Source organism: Mytilus californianus, unplaced genomic scaffold (assembly GCF_021869535.1).
Source record: "Mytilus californianus isolate M0D057914Y unplaced genomic scaffold, xbMytCali1.0.p SCAF_20, whole genome shotgun sequence".
Taxonomy (NCBI): domain Eukaryota; kingdom Metazoa; phylum Mollusca; class Bivalvia; order Mytilida; family Mytilidae; genus Mytilus; species Mytilus californianus.
The window spans coordinates 3,264,310-3,283,008 of NW_026262669.1; the positions used below are offsets into that span (position 1 = coordinate 3,264,310).

The 18,699-nt window shown below is 31.4% G+C and overlaps 1 protein-coding gene across 14 annotated transcripts in view; it reads right to left on the minus strand.

Annotated features, from left to right (window-relative positions):
- Nucleotides 1-17,944, minus strand: part of LOC127731709 (phosphatidylinositol 4-phosphate 5-kinase type-1 alpha-like) — a 67,333-nt gene extending 49,389 nt beyond the window's left edge. For 11 of the 14 annotated variants that reach the window (XR_007995703.1, XR_007995704.1, XM_052240525.1 and 8 more), the window contains exons 1-11: nucleotides 17,675-17,944; nucleotides 15,521-15,561; nucleotides 14,387-14,527; nucleotides 13,658-13,788; nucleotides 11,967-12,084; nucleotides 10,911-11,063; nucleotides 7,552-7,611; nucleotides 6,309-6,548; nucleotides 4,871-4,948; nucleotides 4,192-4,297; nucleotides 2,695-2,709 (exon numbers count right to left, since the gene is read on the minus strand). Coding sequence is in view for 12 of the 14 variants with exons in the window: in XM_052240525.1 (XP_052096485.1) it covers nucleotides 2,695-2,709; nucleotides 4,192-4,297; nucleotides 4,871-4,948; nucleotides 6,309-6,548; nucleotides 7,552-7,611; nucleotides 10,911-11,063; nucleotides 11,967-12,084; nucleotides 13,658-13,788; nucleotides 14,387-14,527; nucleotides 15,521-15,561; nucleotides 17,675-17,747 (1,156 nt within the window). In the remaining 2 variants the exon portion in view is untranslated. The remainder of the gene's footprint in view (nucleotides 1-2,694; nucleotides 2,710-4,191; nucleotides 4,298-4,870; nucleotides 4,949-6,308; nucleotides 6,549-7,551; nucleotides 7,612-10,910; nucleotides 11,064-11,966; nucleotides 12,085-13,657; nucleotides 13,789-14,386; nucleotides 14,528-15,520; nucleotides 15,562-17,674) is intronic. The other 3 variants (XM_052240518.1, XM_052240522.1, XM_052240515.1) reach the window with 3 other exon arrangements.
- Nucleotides 17,945-18,699: the final 755 nt, after the last annotated feature.

The following is an 18,699-nucleotide window of genomic DNA, read 5'->3' on the forward strand; positions in this document are numbered from 1 at the left end:
TACTCAGTTAGGCCTTTAATAGAAGTCCAACTGCCCCTTGACCAAGAAAAAGAGATCTTAGTAACCAACTGTTCCTTTACCAAGAAAAACAGATCTGAGTAACCAACTGTTCCTTGACCACAGTTCTATGAATTTTAATATATCCCTGGCTTTCAAATGTTTTGGTTTAGGAGTTCCAAATGAAGGTAGATCAAGACAAGAGGCTGTCAGAGTGAAAGCAAACCGGATTTTCCTGCAGAGGTCGAACTCTGAACAGTTGAAAAAGTATGGACACAACATTTAAGCTTAAAACAGCTCTGAATTTGGATTGTGATTGAATATTTAAAATAGATTATTATCTAATTAATAATGAAATAAAAATGATATTTGCAAATCTGAACCCAAACAGGATCATGTAAAAATTAAACATTAACACACACAACAAAATAAAATACCACATAACAACTGTGACATCTACCTTTGAAATCACATGACTTAAAAAAAATAGTTATAAAGAAATTTTAATGTTATCATTACTGATTCATTGAACAAGTTTGAGTTATTTCCCTTTGAACAGAAATACACTATTGTTTCAGGAAAAAGGGTGAAGGTTTGGTACCATTAAAACGTTTAAACCCGCTGCATTTGTTTGCACCTGTCCTAAGTCAGGAATCTGATGTTCAGTAGTTGTCGTTTGTTGATGTGGTTCATAAGTGTTTCTCGTTTCTCGTTTTTTATATAGATTAGACCGTTGGTTTCCCGTTTGAAATATGATGTAACACAATGTATATCTATTTTCAAATTATAATCAAATATAATTAATAGTTCCAAATTTTTAATTTGTCACAAACTAATATAGATCTGCAACTTCAACAACTTTAAATGTAATGAAATATATCATGTATATCCTTTAATAAAAAATAGATTATTATCTAATTAAAGGAGTTCACTTCATATCATAGCATTCAGAAAATTAGTTTATACAGAATAACAAACAAACATACCACAAAATTCTTCAAACAATTTACCAAAGAAAAGAAAAAAAAATCCAAGATGTCATTTATCAGACAATGTCTTTTAAATTTTTTTTAAAAAATGAGTTATTTCCCCTTATACAGAAATGGATTAATTCATCAAAAATTGAATTCTTGGGAAAGGGCTATAACTGAACAAGAAAAGCTAAAATCGTGAAAATTGAACTTGACCTTCATTTAGTCACAGGAAACAACATATCTAAATTTTAAAAAAATTTCTTCAAATTTTTTCCATATAAATGAGCGGACACTGTTTCGCAGCTGCCCGCCCCAAACCAGAAAAACTACATCCCCAAATCAATAACCGATTTTTACTTCGAAAATCCGGTTAAAAAGTGTTATTTTCGTCAATAAAAGGCCCTGGCATGACAAAATGTGAAAGCAATTCAAAAGAGTAAACCAACTGCCTGATTTATAGTGCAAACAATTAACAAACAAGGAATATGCTATCAAATTGACAGCAAACTGGGTTTTCTGTATTTGAAAGGTGCTTTCAGGCTTTTTTGACTTGGGACTAACTATTATTTGTCTAAAAAATTTTAATTTCCTTAAATTTGTAAATAATTGATATACTAACTAATAGCATTAGGTCTGTACTATACTAGCTTTCTACATAGAAAATAGTAACAATAATAATTTTAATATAGCAAAGCTTTAGAATAATAATATTTTTCTTTATATAAAGATAGAAAGATTAACATTTGATAACAGTGTGGTTATGTGATAACTTCAATTATCAAAAATACAAAATGAAATGATACTATTTTTTATAGTTTTTAGATTTATGGTTGATTGATTGGTGTTTAACGCCACTTTCAACACAATTGGCTATTTTGTGGTGGTCAGTTTTAATTAGTGGTAAGCCAGAGTGCCTGGAGTGAACCACCAACATTCGGCAGGAAAACTGACAATCGTTGTTAATTAAGATAGTTGAGCGCACCTGCCACATCTGGATTCAAACTCACAACCTCAGTGTTGATAGGCTAGTTGAACTACTTAAACCACTTGGCAACCGAGGTCCCTATATATAGCTAGGTATATGTAGATATCTGGTGAACAGATGGATATTTCAAATCAGTTACTTTACCAGACAATATATCAGGTATATCATTCCTCATTTTTTCATCATGTTTATGTAAAAACATTTCTGAACCAAATTAATATAGAATCTAGAATAATCTCTAATGTGATACAATATTTCTTCACTGGAGACAGTTAAATTTTCATAATTACAATGTTAGGCTTTGATATTTAACTGTGGATAAATATTGTATTTGCCAGAGATATGTTATTAAATGATCTGCTAAAATAAAGTGTGTTCTTTCTGTGAGGTGTCATTAGACATGGTCACCTTTTTGCATACAGGTGTGCAGATTTTGACATTCAGATAGTTGTCTCACTGGCAACCATACTTCTTCTACTATGTGGGGTGTTTAATAACCTTGACTACCCACTAGGGTCTTGCAGGGTCAGTGGCAATCATACTCAGAATATTATCCATGATTCAAAACTGCACACACATTGAGAACCAAACAAATTCAGGGTACATAATATTTCCCATGATTCAATACGGCAAACACATTTAGAAACAAGGAACTTTAGAGTACATTATAACACCCAAAAATTAAAAGTTATATATTAGTACCCAACACCATTGATTAGTAATATGTTTAATACTAACTCTCTCCATTGGAGTCTACAAAAAAAACACAATTTATCAAAGACCTCAAAGTACTAAAAGAAAACCAAATAAAAAAACCGAAAAAATTGAACAGAAATTTAAAACAGTGAAAATTAGCAGTTTGTTAATTATCAGTCAGAGCTCAGACTATACTTGTTATCAATGTAAATTTACAAACAAAAAGATAAAATCTTTTTTTTTTATCAATATGTAGCACAAATCCATAATCAACATGGTCTTATTTGTTCACTGGCTAAATTTGACCATAAGAAAAAAATACATAAAACTAAAAATGAAAACATCGTACCAACACAACAAATTAGGCTATGATAATTCTACACACTTTACACTATGTATTAGTTCAGGTTTAGATATTAAACTTGTGTGTTATTATATATGGTGACATTTGGTATGAACAATAAATGTCTATTTTCATTTTCCTTATCTTAAAACTTGTGTTTTTCAAACATCGATAAATATAAGTAATTATTCTGTGGTCCCTGAAAATTTGTTGTTTATAAATTTATAAACTGTTCTAATAACAAACATTTTTATTCCAAAACAAGATGTGGAAGATACCAAGGAGACATTACAAACTCATAAGTTGAAGAGAAACTGACAATGTCATGAATGTTATGGCAAAAAACCAAAACTGTTTTTCCAAGCCAAGTATGTAATCAAACAGCAAGATTTAATTTAATTTATCCTCAACATGTGTATTCCCTAACTTCCTTTACAGGTGTATGCTTGTGTTGAGTTGTACATGCAATCTATTAAATTTAACACAGCCAAATGGTATGTGTTTATTTTAATCTTTAAAATTCACTTTCTTGAGGTAAATAGGACACACAGGTGTTTCAATGAAAACAATAATTTTTTGCAGCGATTTAAATTTACTCATGAAATTTTGTGAATATCATTTTTAATAAAAACACACAAAGAATTTAAGCATTAAAGGAATAAAGATCAACACTATTTCTTATGAGAAAGTCTAAGATGGGAACAGTTATTTTATTCTTTGTAATTTGTGTAAGGTTAATATATTACATAACATGTTAATTTAGTTCAGGACTTTTTTTGGTTGTTCATTATGATTTGACATGGTGTTTCCAAATACAGTCATCTAGCTTGAATAATAATGACATTTTTATTGTTTCTATTTGATTGATTGATTGATGTTTGCTTTACACCACATCAGCACTAAAAGGCTATATCTCAATGATATGTTTTATTGGGTAGTATATAATATATATACGTAATGTCGAATTCAATGTCTACCTAACAAACAAGTAAATTAACTTATGCATTATTTCTCTTTCTTTTTAACTATAAAACAAAGGTATGGTTTATCATATTGTCAAACAAGCAAACTCATCGATTTTTATCTACACACTCAATAAAGCTGTAATAAGCGTGATTCATGTAAACCTGTCAACAAAAAAGCCTAGTAACTAGAATACTACTATATATCTATGTTAGTTTGTTAGTAAAGCACACCTGTTTTATTTATGGGTTTAGCACCTGAAGAATCTGCCTCTGGAGACGGACCGTCTAACGCTGGAATGTCTGTATGATCTGCCCCTGAATCTTCCCGTGCACGTCCCTATAATATATAATTTGATTATATTTAATGGAATTTCTACAAGGTTTTACTCTGTAATATAATATACCACTTATTGTTATCCATTGCAAGAGCTCAACTAAATTATCTCCCCTGAAATGTCTTATTAGTATCTTCTATAATTTTTTAGTTTTTTTTCCTTATGATTGAACATTTTTAGTCACTTTTTTAAAAAATAACTCACAGATGGACTTGTCAGATAAAATAAACTTTAGTGTTCTGCCTTCATGCACGGTCAATAAGTTTGTAGTAATATAAGTTATCTGAAACTTAGTTTGGAAATACTGACAATACTTTGAAACAATAGACATGCCAGTGTAGTTTTTGATTGTCCATGATTATCATTGTGTATTGGTTCGAGAAATTTTCACAATTTTTCAGCAATTTCATGTTCAAAATTGTATGATTTTCAGCAATTTAATGCTCATTCTTTCAATTTTCAGTTTTAGTATATAGGGGACCAGTACTATGAACAATCATGTACACAACCTTTTCAGCATACAGCCTATAGGTTTAAACTTTGTAAATCTTTCCTTTACGATAAAACTAACATACCTTTTCTCTCTCTGCTTGATCTAAGTTATATATACCAACTAACAAACTATAATCCATTATTTTAAAGCTTTCAAGTACCTAAAAATAGATAGGATACAACACATTGCATTTAGCAAAATAATGGGCGTCATGTTTTTATTATTTGTTATGATCTATATATTACTTATTTTGTGATGAAATAAACCAAGCAGCTATTTCTTTCGTAAAAAACCTCCAAATTAACCAAATGATTTCTTGAAATCACAAATTACACAAGAAGTTTCTTCACCAAGTTAAGCCTACGATAGTCATTCTAAAATTGTTCTAGAGATGTTACTTTTCTCAAACTTGTCTATTTATACAGATTTTTGAACTCTTGAAGTTAATCTAAGGTTCTCTTCTTCGTACTGTCATCTATATAAATATTTCCTGGGATCAAATAAAACTAGACATACTTAAAATAGGACATCATATAATATCACTTGCATCACTTTTGTATGGATATAGGATAACCGATACAAATTATTACAATATCAACGATTTTCTAACAATCATACTTTTAACTATATATAAAGTGTATTACATATCCGAGCAGAAAACAAAACAAATTAATGTGTTTGAAATTTTTTAAAATGAACTTCTCCAACATTACAAAATATTGACAAATAAACAAGGCAAATATAAAAACCTCTACAATTTGGTTGCAGAAAAAAATTAATTTATCTTCTTAACTAAGATTTATAATATATCATAGTAATTTCTTTTTATTCTGTTACACATTATTTATTAGCAAAACTGTATGTTGTGTACTAACAAGTACTAACCTTATGAAATGCTATATACTAACGTTAACGAGACCGGGATAAGGTACCGGGTACTTTATGTATCTCTAACAAATATACATTTCCAATAAAATTATATAGAATTAAAAAAAAAATGTTTCCTTGTATGAACTACAGTGGTTTGTCTTATGCTTAATATCTTTCATTTTTTATGTAACTTAGGGAATTCCATATTGATGGCAATTTTTTTTAGAGTCACTGTTAAATTTGTTTCTAAACTTTTTATGATCTGGGAGGAATTAGAACTTCAAAATATTGTTTAGACATTTGACTAGTTGTTGATCTCTGGATTTTGGTAATTTGTTTTATTGGGTTTCTGTCTCATTGGGGTATAACCCAACACCTCCTTAATGGTTTTGTCTAGTTTTATTTGGTTATCAAACATGTACTATCATGACAGCTGTCTTTCCAAATCTCATCGTTTTAACTGCCTTATATTTTTTCTCAGGTTATCATGTAATCTCGTTTGAATGCATCATAATTAACCCTGACCTGATGGTTTTGTCTATGAAACATGTTGCACCATGCCATGTGTCTATATCCTATTGCATTGATTTTCTACATTTTATGCTTTCCTCAGGTTTCTTGTCTTCCTGTTTGTATATATCCTAACTTACCCGACAATCCCTTATAAGTGTCTTCATCAGAGGCTCATGTTTGTCTTTTTCCAGATATATACCATCGGCATGTATATTTATAAAATCTAAGTCTTTGTACACTGGAACTGACTTGTCCCGTTCATGTTTAGATGCTTTTCGTTTATAAGTACTTCCTTTTAAGTCATATTTTTCAGACATTTTCACTGTTGTTGGAAGTAAATTGTTCATCACAACAAATCGAATGTTTTTACCACCACACTGAAAGAAACAAAATTATCGTTAAGTAGACTTTTATAGTTTACTGTTCGGTGTGAGCCAAGGCTCCGTGTTGAAGACCATACTGTGACCTATAATGGTTTACTTTTATAAATTTTGACTTGGATGGAGAGTTGTCTCATTGGCACTCATACCACATCTTCTTATATCTATTTTATGCATATGCTAGAATCTATTTGTGACTTCATGTTGTTTTTCAAAATGTTTGATTTTTCTTTTCACTTGATAATAAAATTTACAAATGTAATGTGTAATTCAATGCATTACTTTGCAAAAATAATTGTAATATAATGCATTACTTTGATAAATGCATGTAATTGTAATTTAATGCATGGTTTTGACAAAGTAATTCTAATGTAATGCATTACATTGCAATGTAATTCACCCCATGCCTGTCTTAAATATAGAACTTGACCTTTATTTTGTCATCAGTAATAACAGATCAAAATTTAGAACACATTGGTTGAATGGTTCATAAGTTCATGCACAGAAACTGTTGGAAGCCATCCAACCCTGAGACATACTTCCCCATTTTAATAACCACAAAACTTGAAAAGGTGCTTTAGCTTAAACTTTACCATGGTTTATTGTTTGGTATTTGACTTGTGGTGTTTTTTACTTTTATTTTTAAAGGAGTGAAGGTCCATTTTTCATCTGAGGAAATGAAGCTCTTTTGAATTTCTATACATTTTTTCATGTACAATAGGAAAATGAATAATATCAAAAGAGATATAGAATAAATAAAATTTTTGAGGTAAAAATCAAATCATAGTTAATAAAATAATTTGTGCTTTTTTTCAAGAAAAATTTGATTGTATGTCGTTGTTCGTTAATATTTCCTTCAGGGAACATCATACACATCCAAGAAACAAAATGGTAATTTCAGGAAGGCTTCAATTCACCTAATTTCAAATACACTATATATTCAAAAACAAACAGAAAAACCTGGAAAAATACTAATCTTTTAATAGAACTAAGTACTCACCTGATAACAGTACAGACCATAAAACTTGGGTAACAATGTACAAGGATTTTGGTTTAAATTCTGTAAGATAAAATAAGAGGTTGAAACTTATACAAATAAATCTGAGGTGTTGCCATCAACAAACACATATTATAAAAACATTGATAACAAGAATGTGTCCATAGTACATGGATGCCCCACTCGTGCTATCAGTCAGGGGTACTACTTGTACAAGTAATTTTTATTTACTTGAAGAAGTAATATTAATATACTTATATACGTAAATTTGTAGGATATTTATACAAGTGTATTTTATTTACTTGTATAGGTAAAAAAAAATTGGCTTAGTTATGTCCCTTAGACATTCAGATTTTTTTACTTGTATAAGTGAAAAAGTCATCCTATCTTCTTTTCTTGAATTCTTAGGACTTTTTTGCTCTAATAAAATTTTAAATTGTCTGTCCTTTGCAGATGTCTTAACTAATCATTTAAGTGTAATTTCATGGAAAATGAAAATCTCATTTGTCTGTTATCTTCAGAACACTACTCATTTACAAGCCACCAAGGAGCAATTTTTGAAGGCCTTGCGCAAATACAGATCTTTGCGCAATCAGTTTCTTTGTTGAATTAATGAGATGAAACATTGAACTCTAATAAAAAATTATGAGCTTACCTGGGAAAAATCACTAAAGGCATGTTTTTACATCTCAAAACTTGAGAATTTTTGTGGGATTGTAAAAAAAATTTACTTATACAAGTGAATTTTTGAGAAAATTAAGGGGAGATTATTCAAACATTATAATTAACTTATATTAGTATATTTTTTTACTTCTTCAAGTAAATAAAGATTACTTGTACAAGAAGTACTCCTGACTGACTATCATTTTCTATGTTCAGTGAACTGTGAACCACTTTCGTAGGAGGGGCATAAAAATACACAAAATGTATTTCTAAAAAGCTTTATAACATAGACTTGTTTATTTTCATAGGTCAGTCTGTGCCAAATGCCGTTTTTTTCCACAGCCTGACTGAAGAAATAGATGCAGGTAAGCCAAATTGTATGTCAATTCCGGTCCGTTTGTCTGGTGTTTTCACTGTCTTGGTTCTGTGACTTATTATTGTATTTTGATATGCATGCGCACAGATCAACAGAAATGAAAACTTTGGGGTAAAATGTTTACTCTGAAGTATGCTCAAGGGGTTATCCCCGGTAAGCTCTTGAAACGTAATGTGACTGACGAATGAAGCAATCACGACAAAAAGCCCCAATGAAAATGCAATTTTTACCATGAATACAGTGATCTGGAAGGATTTTTTCTCTATGGGCCCAGGGCCCCCCAAAAATAAATTAAATGGGCCAATTTTAGAATTAATGGGCCATGTTGTCAAATGAGTGGGCCATTCGTTAACAATAAAAAAAAAATAAAAAAGTGTATATTTCACTGTACGTACAAGTATGATTCTAATTAATATCATGGAAATTGTTCCTGTGATTTTGTTATTTCAATTTCAATAAATATACAATAACTTCTTCCAAACCGGGCAATATTTACGATAACCTTTATTTACAATGTTAAAACTGGTACTGTTCCCTTGTTCATGTTCATGTTTTTTTACATTAAATATGGGTCTTCGTCGATACCATACTTATTCCAGACGTTCCGTATTAGAGGACGTTTCTGGCATTTCCTCTGCACTTGTATTATTATTACTTCATCACGATGACAAGAATAACAGTAGAGAGCAACGTTAATTGATAAGACACGACAACAATTCGCTGAAGGCATGTTTAATGTCAAAACGAGCCAAAGACCAAAAAAATTGACAAGGACAGTTAAGCCTCTTTTATGGAGACAAATACTATGCTATTCATAAAAAGGATTTTGGATTTTTCAATCGAAATAAAAGCAAGCTTACTTAAAAGATTATAATTAGAGAAGAATTCTCGACTGTACTAGCCAATTTTCACAAATTTAAAGTTGTTTATAAAAAATTATATCATGAATGATGGTTAATTACGTTTTTTGGGTAATCAGTCATACCGCATGTTGCTATTATTACCATAGGAAAACACACAAAAAGTCCCAAAAATATATTGGTGCTCCTATCATTGGAGTTGTGTACTCACACATGGCGGCACGAAATACGGTCGGAAATCCATTTGACGATATCTCAACGTTTCAAAACGAAGTGAAAAATATCATGCGCCACGCGGGCACTTACATTTGTCACTCTATGCGCCATTTCTGGTCGATAAGCGCAATTGGCGCACGTCCTTCCCGATCACTGTGAATATCATCATAAAACAACACAGTTCATTTAAAAACATTAACAACACAATAAGCTTAATTAATTTTTTTTTTTGGACAGACAAATTCTGTTAGGTCAGACAAAAGCTACAACACTGTCTGACCGAATGTCAAACAGAAACCAAAAAAGTTTGGCACAGACTGATACCAATTCCATAAAGAAATATTGTATTTACGTGCGGCTAACCAGCCTGTTAATGTGTTGTTCATTTTTACTTTTACCCACGAAATCCAGGAAAATAAAAACCATGATTATATTGATTCCAGTATTAGATTATTTTTTCATTGAAATTCAATTAATGTGCTGACTAGACGTAGTATTCAATGAAGTTTCATGTAAAGCCTAACATGGATTTGAAACTAAATCTTTCTATTTGTAGTACTATTATGTTTCTAAGGTTCAATACTCGTCTAGTCTTTGGACAATTGAGAGCTTGACATATTGTTAAGAAACAGTTGCCTATTGATGGTGCCTTTATTTTGCTTTTCTTTGTCATGGGTAATGCTATATTTTTTATTTCATTAAATTATACTACATGTACATAACTAAGTCTGACACGTCATTTCATAAATATTAATAAAATGTTGGTATATTAATCATATATTTTCTAATGTGCTTTTAAACGAGTGACATTTTTATTTAAATTACTCCAGTAAAAGTTATTTCTGGAATTTTTATCAGCAAGAACAGGAAAAAAGATCTTAATGATAATTTGTTTTTGTTTTTAATAAATCATTTCCTCCTCTTTATTTTTAGAACAGATTTCCAACAAAATGAATGATGAGATACAATCTTTTTGTTTAAGGAAAAAATTCAGCTTCATTAAACATGTTAATTGAAAAACTAGCAACACTTTTTTTACATTTCATACCGAATAGATTGAGGTCTTTTCTTATTTCATTTTGTGATAAATTTCATGTTTCCTATCCTTTATCGTAACATTTTGCTTGTTTTAATTCCCTCAAATAACAAAGATTTGTAGATGTCTTTATTTCATTTTTTGTGATTTTTTTTTTTTTTGGAGATTTTTATTTTAATTTTATAGCGTACTAGTTAATTATATATCTCACCATATAATAGCCCGGTAAAAGTTTCTGTAAAAAGTCAGCCTCTTTATGTTGTACTGTTTTAATAATAAATTCATCATCATTTGTCAGGTAAAAAATGCTGCCGCTGGCACCAGGGTTAGATAACTCCTTCAGAGCCTCATCACAACACGATAACTGTAATAAGATAGAAATATTTAATCATTTGGGATAGATAACTCCTTCAGAGCCTCATCACAACACGATAACTGTAATAAGACAGAAATATTTAATCATTTGGATTAAATAACCTCTTCAGAGCCCCAGTACAACATGATAATAAGATACCAGGATTAAAATTATGTACGACAGACAGGCGTACTGTGACAAGACATAAATATCTAATCAACTGGGTTATATAACTCAATTTGAGTCGCAACACAACATGAGGGGGAGGGTTGACGCCTTCAAACATGTTAAACTCTGCAACATTCTATCCCAAGTAAGGAGCCTGTAATTCAGTGGTTGTCGCTTGGTGCTGTATATTATATTTGTATTTCATTCATTGTTTTTTACATAAATCAGGCCGATAGTATTCTTGCTTGAATTGTTTTGTGTTTGTCATTCTGTGAGTCTGTTACAGCATGTTATGAGTTTGCCTCATTGTTGAAGGCTGTACGCTGACTTATAGTTGTTAACTTCTTTGTCATTTGGTCTCTTGTGGAGAGTTGTCTTATTGGCAATCATACCACATCTTCTTATTTTTATATGATAACTGTAATAAGATAGAAATATTTAATGAATGGAATATTTACACATCATTTGAACAAAATGTTGAAACAGAATCTTTAAAATCATCTGTATAAGTAATTTTAATTACAAATGTTTTTGATAATAGCATTTTTTGTTGATAGGGGTAAAAAAAAAACATAAATTTTATAATTGTTTTTATCTGTAAAAAGTTCAGTAGTGTTTTTATTACTGATATTCAAATATGTCCCTAAGAAACAAACCCCTACTCAAGAACTAGTCAGAAGCACTCCCCTTCTAAAAAAAAATCTAAAAAAGACGTTAAACAAACCAACTATATTTCTTACTTACCAAAAAATCATCTGGCTGGATTCCAAACAATTCACGAAAATAACGAAATGCAATTGGTGCGTATGTTTTGAATCGAAAATCACTGAGATGATGAGCTGGGGTCAAATTACTACCTTCTCTAAAAATATAAAATATCAGTTGATCCAGTTATTTTTATTGCTGTATTTAGAAATGGATATTTTTCTTATAATACCCATTTATAACTTTTTACCCCATATTCAGCAAAGACAATAGTCAAGAATCAAAGATGCACTATACTAACATTTATACTGCACTCGTTCTATTTGAGCAGTCTAAATGCGTTGACCGTATATTTCTATGTCATATACAGTCACTGACCTGATATCACTTTTCCTCATGAATATTTAAATAGAAATTGCCGAAATTATAATTAATTATTCATACGACCTATTCAACCTGTTCTTGTTTCCAATGTATACAACAACTCAAACTTGTTTCTTTTGCAATTTTTAGAAAAAAAAACATATTTCACTTGTTAATACTTTTGGTTTGCAAACTATAAATCATTATGTTTTATGCTTATTGTTGATATTTTAGTTCATTCTCAAACAAATGCGTTCACCATCGATAGCGGGTTTCAACAGGTAATGTACATTTCATTGTGTTGTATATTTCTCCGCCTGCATGATATGGGGCCTTTTTATAAAAGGGGGAAGTTTTCCAATATTTAAATCAAATAATAACATTAACACATTAAACAACAATTGAAAATGTTTTTTTTTAGATTGCAGTATAAAGACAATAATAGTGCATTGACTTGACATATCAACGATACAAGGATTCGGCCCGAAACGGGGAAAAAGCTCGGCAGAGCCTCGCATTTCCCCGTTTCTAAGCCTCATCCTTATATCGTTGATATGTCAAGTCAATGCACTATTACTGTCTATGTACATGTATGAATACCTTGCTTTTATAATTTGGTGTCAATACTTGATCTTTTGTTTAAATAACTGATATACTGTATCCATTGGCAAAATTACTGCCAACTTCTACTTCATTTGGTCTCTCGTGGAGAGTTGTCTCATTGGCAATGATGTAGCACATTTTTCATTTTCATATTTGCAAAACTATTGAAATACAAACTTGCTGTGTTACATATTTGTTTTTCGTTCATTATTTTGTATATAAATTAGGCCGTTAGTTTTCTCGTTTGAATTGTTTTACATTTGTCATTTAGGGGCCTTTTATAGCTGACTATGTGGTATGGGCATTGCTCATTGTTGATAGCCGTACAGTGACCTATAGTTGTTAATTTCTGTGTCATTTGGTCTATTGTGGAGAGTTGTCTCATTGGCAATCATACCACATCTTCTTTTTATATTGAGTTAACAGGTTTAACCAAAACCTTCCACAGTTCCTTGAAGCATACTTACATAGACATCTGGACATGGGAAGTAACAGGGACTATATTTTGTGTGTGTAGATTAAGTGGCAAACACGGCTGCATTCTAGTTTGTAAGGTGATGTTTAATGATAGATTTAGAACATCACTTCCAATCTTTTCAAAAGTATTGCTATCTTCCTATACCATGTATACTTTTTTCTTACTTTGGGCCAGGATAGGGTAATAGGATATTTATTTTACCAACAATTTTTTGATATTCTTTTCATCGATGTGACCTCATATTTTTTAAGTTGACTCTGTCTATTGTGCATCAAAATGTACTTACGAAGGAAAGAAGACACTTTCTACAACAGCAAAATCCTGCATCAGAACGTCCCTCTCTGGTTTAGATGACAAACCTCCTACACTCTGTCCTATACCCAACTGTATGGCAGCCATTAATTCTGAAGTGGGTTTCTACAAAATACAATTTAAACACTCTGAACACTGTATAAACTATATCTTCTAAGGAATAAATGATGAATTTCGGTAGCTGCCACTGTCAATTGAGGACCTGACAGTCACAATTGTAGTTTAACTGGTGATGCAGAGCAGAGTCAGTAAAACTGATGCATAAGTAACCATCAAACCACTATTTGACAGTAGGAACCTACACAATACAATACTGTATTCTCTATATTCTATATAAATCTGCCACCCCCCCCCCATTATAATTTCATATATTATATTATTCAAGAGAAACTTTCATCACAAAAATTACCAAAATGTTTTACTTTTTGACAAAGTTACAGCTATGCGTAAGGACTATTTTGTTGAAAATATGTACTACTTTCTTGTATGTTCTTAGTGACCGGGCCTAAATTAGTGGTTCTATACCTATGATGAAGGATTCTACATTAGTAACTTGACATCATACATGTATAATGATTGATTGATGTTTAACCCCACTTTAAGCACTATTAGTATATAATTATATGCTATTTTTACATTGTTGCAGACCATGGTCATGACGGTACATGTATAGTGTATAATGACCACCCTAAAAAATATCTACCTTTTTATAAGTAACCATTCCTGTGTGATGGTCCACTCTTCTGTGCCCAATCTTCTTTTCCCTGTCCTTACCAGCATGTATGCTACTTGTCGGCCTCAGTGTATCCGTAGCCATGTTTTGGTTTGGTAAAATAATCTGTGGCTAAAATAAACAATTCTATCAATGTAATTCCATAGGGAAAATAACTAGAGGCTCTAAAGAACCTGTGTTGCTCACCTAGGTCTAAGTGGATCTTCAACAATAGACACTCTCCAACACTGTATCTAAAAGTGTCTATCTCATGTATCTATTATAGTTTTTAAGATATTATGCAAAACTGCCAAATAATGGACAGTGGACAATGGTGGAAGAAATTTGTCACCAAAGGACAATAACTCCAATAAGGAGTTGTCAGAATATTTTTGCCATTAGATATACTAGCAGTTCTTGTCTTGCTTATTAAAGTTTCTACTTTATTATAGTTTATATTAGGCAAAACAATTGATATAAATTCTCATTAAAGGCCAATATCGTTGCCTGACTGTTTTGGATGTAAATAGTAGATCTCAACATTTTGACCATTTCTGTCCCTCTATTAATATGATTAATAGTGTTTTTTAAGATGATACATAATTGGGCCAGGTGAGCAAAAAATAAGATGATGTGGTATGATTGCCAATGAGACAACTCTCCACCAGAGGACAATTTGGCAAATGATGTTGAAGTTAAAACTATAGTTCACTGTACACGCTAAAGTTTACATAAGACCTCCAGATGTCTTTGGGACTTCAAATATATGTTTTAACTACATATGAACTTTTAAATTCCAGATGGAAAGTCTCGAGTTTCTTGAATCTGTGAATGCAACTTCTGAAGCATCTAATGCATTTGCATAAGAACACAAAGGATACAAGAATAAATAAAGGCTGCTTATACCTCTTTTGAATTGTTTCATGTGTTGCCCATTATATTATACTGGGACCTTTTGAAACTTTTGGATTTGTTCATTCTTGAAAGCCCTCAGAGACATGATAATTGTTCCCATCCCTGTCATTAGATCTCTGGTGTATATCTGTTTCATTGGCAATCATACTGGGCAAATCTCCTTATTTTATATATAAGAATACTTGGAAAAGATACAAAAAAATTACTAACCTCTAATGGTGACGGTTTATGTCTTTCTTTAGGTACTGTACCTGATAAATAAAACACAAAATAAAAAAAACTTTATATAACTACAATTAATCAACACAACTGTACTCTATTGACTTGTTTTGATATAACACAGTCTTTACGATAAACCAGTAGTTCGAAGCTCAAGGCTTGTAAACTTTTTCTACGTCTCGTAAAGATCGACCAAATCACATTTCCCACACGAATTGAATGTAATTAACACATTGAGATAACGGGAAACCTTTTAACTATTCCTCGTTATCAGTTTCGCCATAGAAATGCTGAAATATTTCCATATTTACAGTGTCTTTTTCAATTTCCACCATTTGCATTTGTCAAAATATTTTTTTCTATTTTTCTTCTACTGCATGCTTTTACCATTAAAATTCCCGTGATTTCAAGCGCATACGGGTCCTTGTATATCCTCGATTCATAAGAGGAAAAATTAGAGAGGACCCGAATGGTTACGAGTCTGGAGGAAAAATCCATCCTTATCGCGACATGTGGCCGCGAACAGCAGTTGAGCGCAGCGTACGTCATCGCAGCATATGCCGTGTATAGCGTTGAAAGGGTTAACACTAATTGACTTATTGAAGTCATAATTTGTCTTAAATTAAAGGAAACAAATCTTGAAACCTACAAATTTAGACTTATTTATGTCTGAGCTCTGACTGGAGAAGTCGTCAACCTCTTCGGGAAGTGAAACTCCATTACTGTTTCAGTTGTGTAGTGTTTTTGTGCTTATCATTAAGGAAATTGTTTGAATTTTCATGTATGTCGATACCTGTACCTTGTCATTGCACAAGGTCATGTTTTTCTCTGTGTATGTTGTCTTTATACTAAATTCATTGGATGTTGGATGTGTACTGACTAATATTTTACGCTTAGATGCATGGTTTTTTTTATTAGTTGTTATTGGCTTTGAACTAGCTGTCAGTAGCTGCTAGTACTCTCAGATCTACTTAGTGTCTTTTGTTGTGGGGATGTATTATAATTACCCTGACACGTCCACTCTGTGTTTTTGTTACTTGTTTTTGTGCTTCGTATCTATCTGATGAGTCAAGCCCTTTTCAACTGATTTTTATAGTTTGTTCATATGTTGTACCATTACACCACTGTCCCAGGTTGGGCCCTCGCTAACATGTTTAACTCCGCTAGTGGCACTACATTCTTTATGTGCCTGTCCCCAAGTCAGGAGCCTGTAATTCAGTGGTTGTCGTTTGTTTGTGTATATCATATTTGTTTTTAGTTCATTATTTTGTACATAAATCAGGCCGTAAGTATTATTTCTATTATAAAAGATATCTCTCTTATCATGCTTATTAACAACTTATCCATGAGCTGTTTTTTTTTTTACCTTTACATAATTTCAATTTTTATTAATGAATAGCAAAAAATCACCCATTAATTTCCACCCTTTAACCTACCGAAAAGTACAACTGGTCGTCTCATATTAAATAAAAATACTGAAAAAAAAATCAGCTAAGTGATTACGTAACATCCTCACGACGAAAACCATAGTAAAATGAAAACTGAAACTGTTAACCGGATTCCCATTTCAATAGTTTTTGAATGTTAAATGGGAGGATGTTCAAAGTCCCTATTGTAATTATTTTCATTTAATCGTTGACAGTATTAGTCCTTGGTTGTTTCGAAAATCTTGATTTGACTTTGCTATGAAGTCAGTCGGCTGCTGCGTTTTAGCAATTTTTAAAATTCTTTGGGGACTTAAATCGTAATTTTGCAATCAAGATTATGGCCTGAATAGGACTCAGCTAATGTAACCAGGATGCTTCCTGCAAAGGACCAGGTTAATAATATATAACCGGGTGCTTATCCAATGGGTGCTTTATCATGTTTATCCCAGAAAAAATTGAAGTAACAAACCAAATATCTTTACATCACAATGTGCTGTGAAACATTTTCCCCAAATGACCCCAGATCAACCAGGACAGCGCAGTCATAAAATCAATAGAATCTCCTGTATAAGTGTAACTTTACATTTAAAAGACTTATTAAGTTATTATCATATAAGTAAATTAACCTTGTGAACATTATGCCCTATCTAATAACCTTAATTAGAGTTACTGCGAAGAAAATATCATATGAGTTATGCAAATCACATATTATATTCACCTTCTTTTGGAGTATTTTGAATGACAGGTTGATCATTATGTGTGGGGACGTTTTGGTCGACACTAGTCGCCATCTTCCGTGTTTTCGATCGATTTCTGGTATATTTTTTTGTTTTTTAATGTCTAGATTACTGTTTTCTTAAGCCATTGTATGTGTTAAATTGTCTCATCAACATTCAATCGACTATTGTACATAATGCGGCGTAAAATTCATAAAATTCCATCTTTCTGTCATCTAGATTATGGGGTGATTATTCCGGAAGTGTAGACATCGCATGCGCATACAGAAGGAAGGATGTATTTCCGTAAACATAAAAAATTCGGCTCACCTGGCCACAGATCACATTCGATCTGTAACTGTACATTTTGACTAGGACCTATACACAGTGATACTTTGAATTGAATAGCGACTTGATTTTACGGTATCTAGGGTCTAGATGTAATTATTTGTAACTTTCGATCTACACCATAAAAGTAATATGCAAATTAAAAAAATATTGTAACATGCGACATGTTCCGGCCTGTATTGTTATTAATCGTAGTTTATGGCCTAACACAATATATATATATATAATTAATAAATAATAAGCTTTAATAACAGTAAGTGTTATTCTATTAATCTGTCATTGCTTTTACTAGTTCCTTAACTTACTATGAAAGAACTTCTTATTATAATCTGTAATAAAACATATGAAAATAGTTGAATTAACTATAATCGTTTTTTTGCTCCTGTTATCTGACATTAAATTACAAAAATGGGAAAATGAGAAGTTTGAGGTATTTCAAGATAACATCAATATTGAACAAATAAATAGTATTTTATTAGAGTTAGAAAATAACAAATGGTTAGGATGATCAAAATTGTATTGACATGATTACAAATAAAATAGCAGTAATCTTCACTGATTCCGCAACAAAAGCATTTGGTACAAAAACATTAAATCCAAGAAATTAAAAGTGTGAAGCCTCACGCAAATTTGCAAAATAAACCTTGGTTCAACAAAGAATGTATAGAACAGCTAGGAG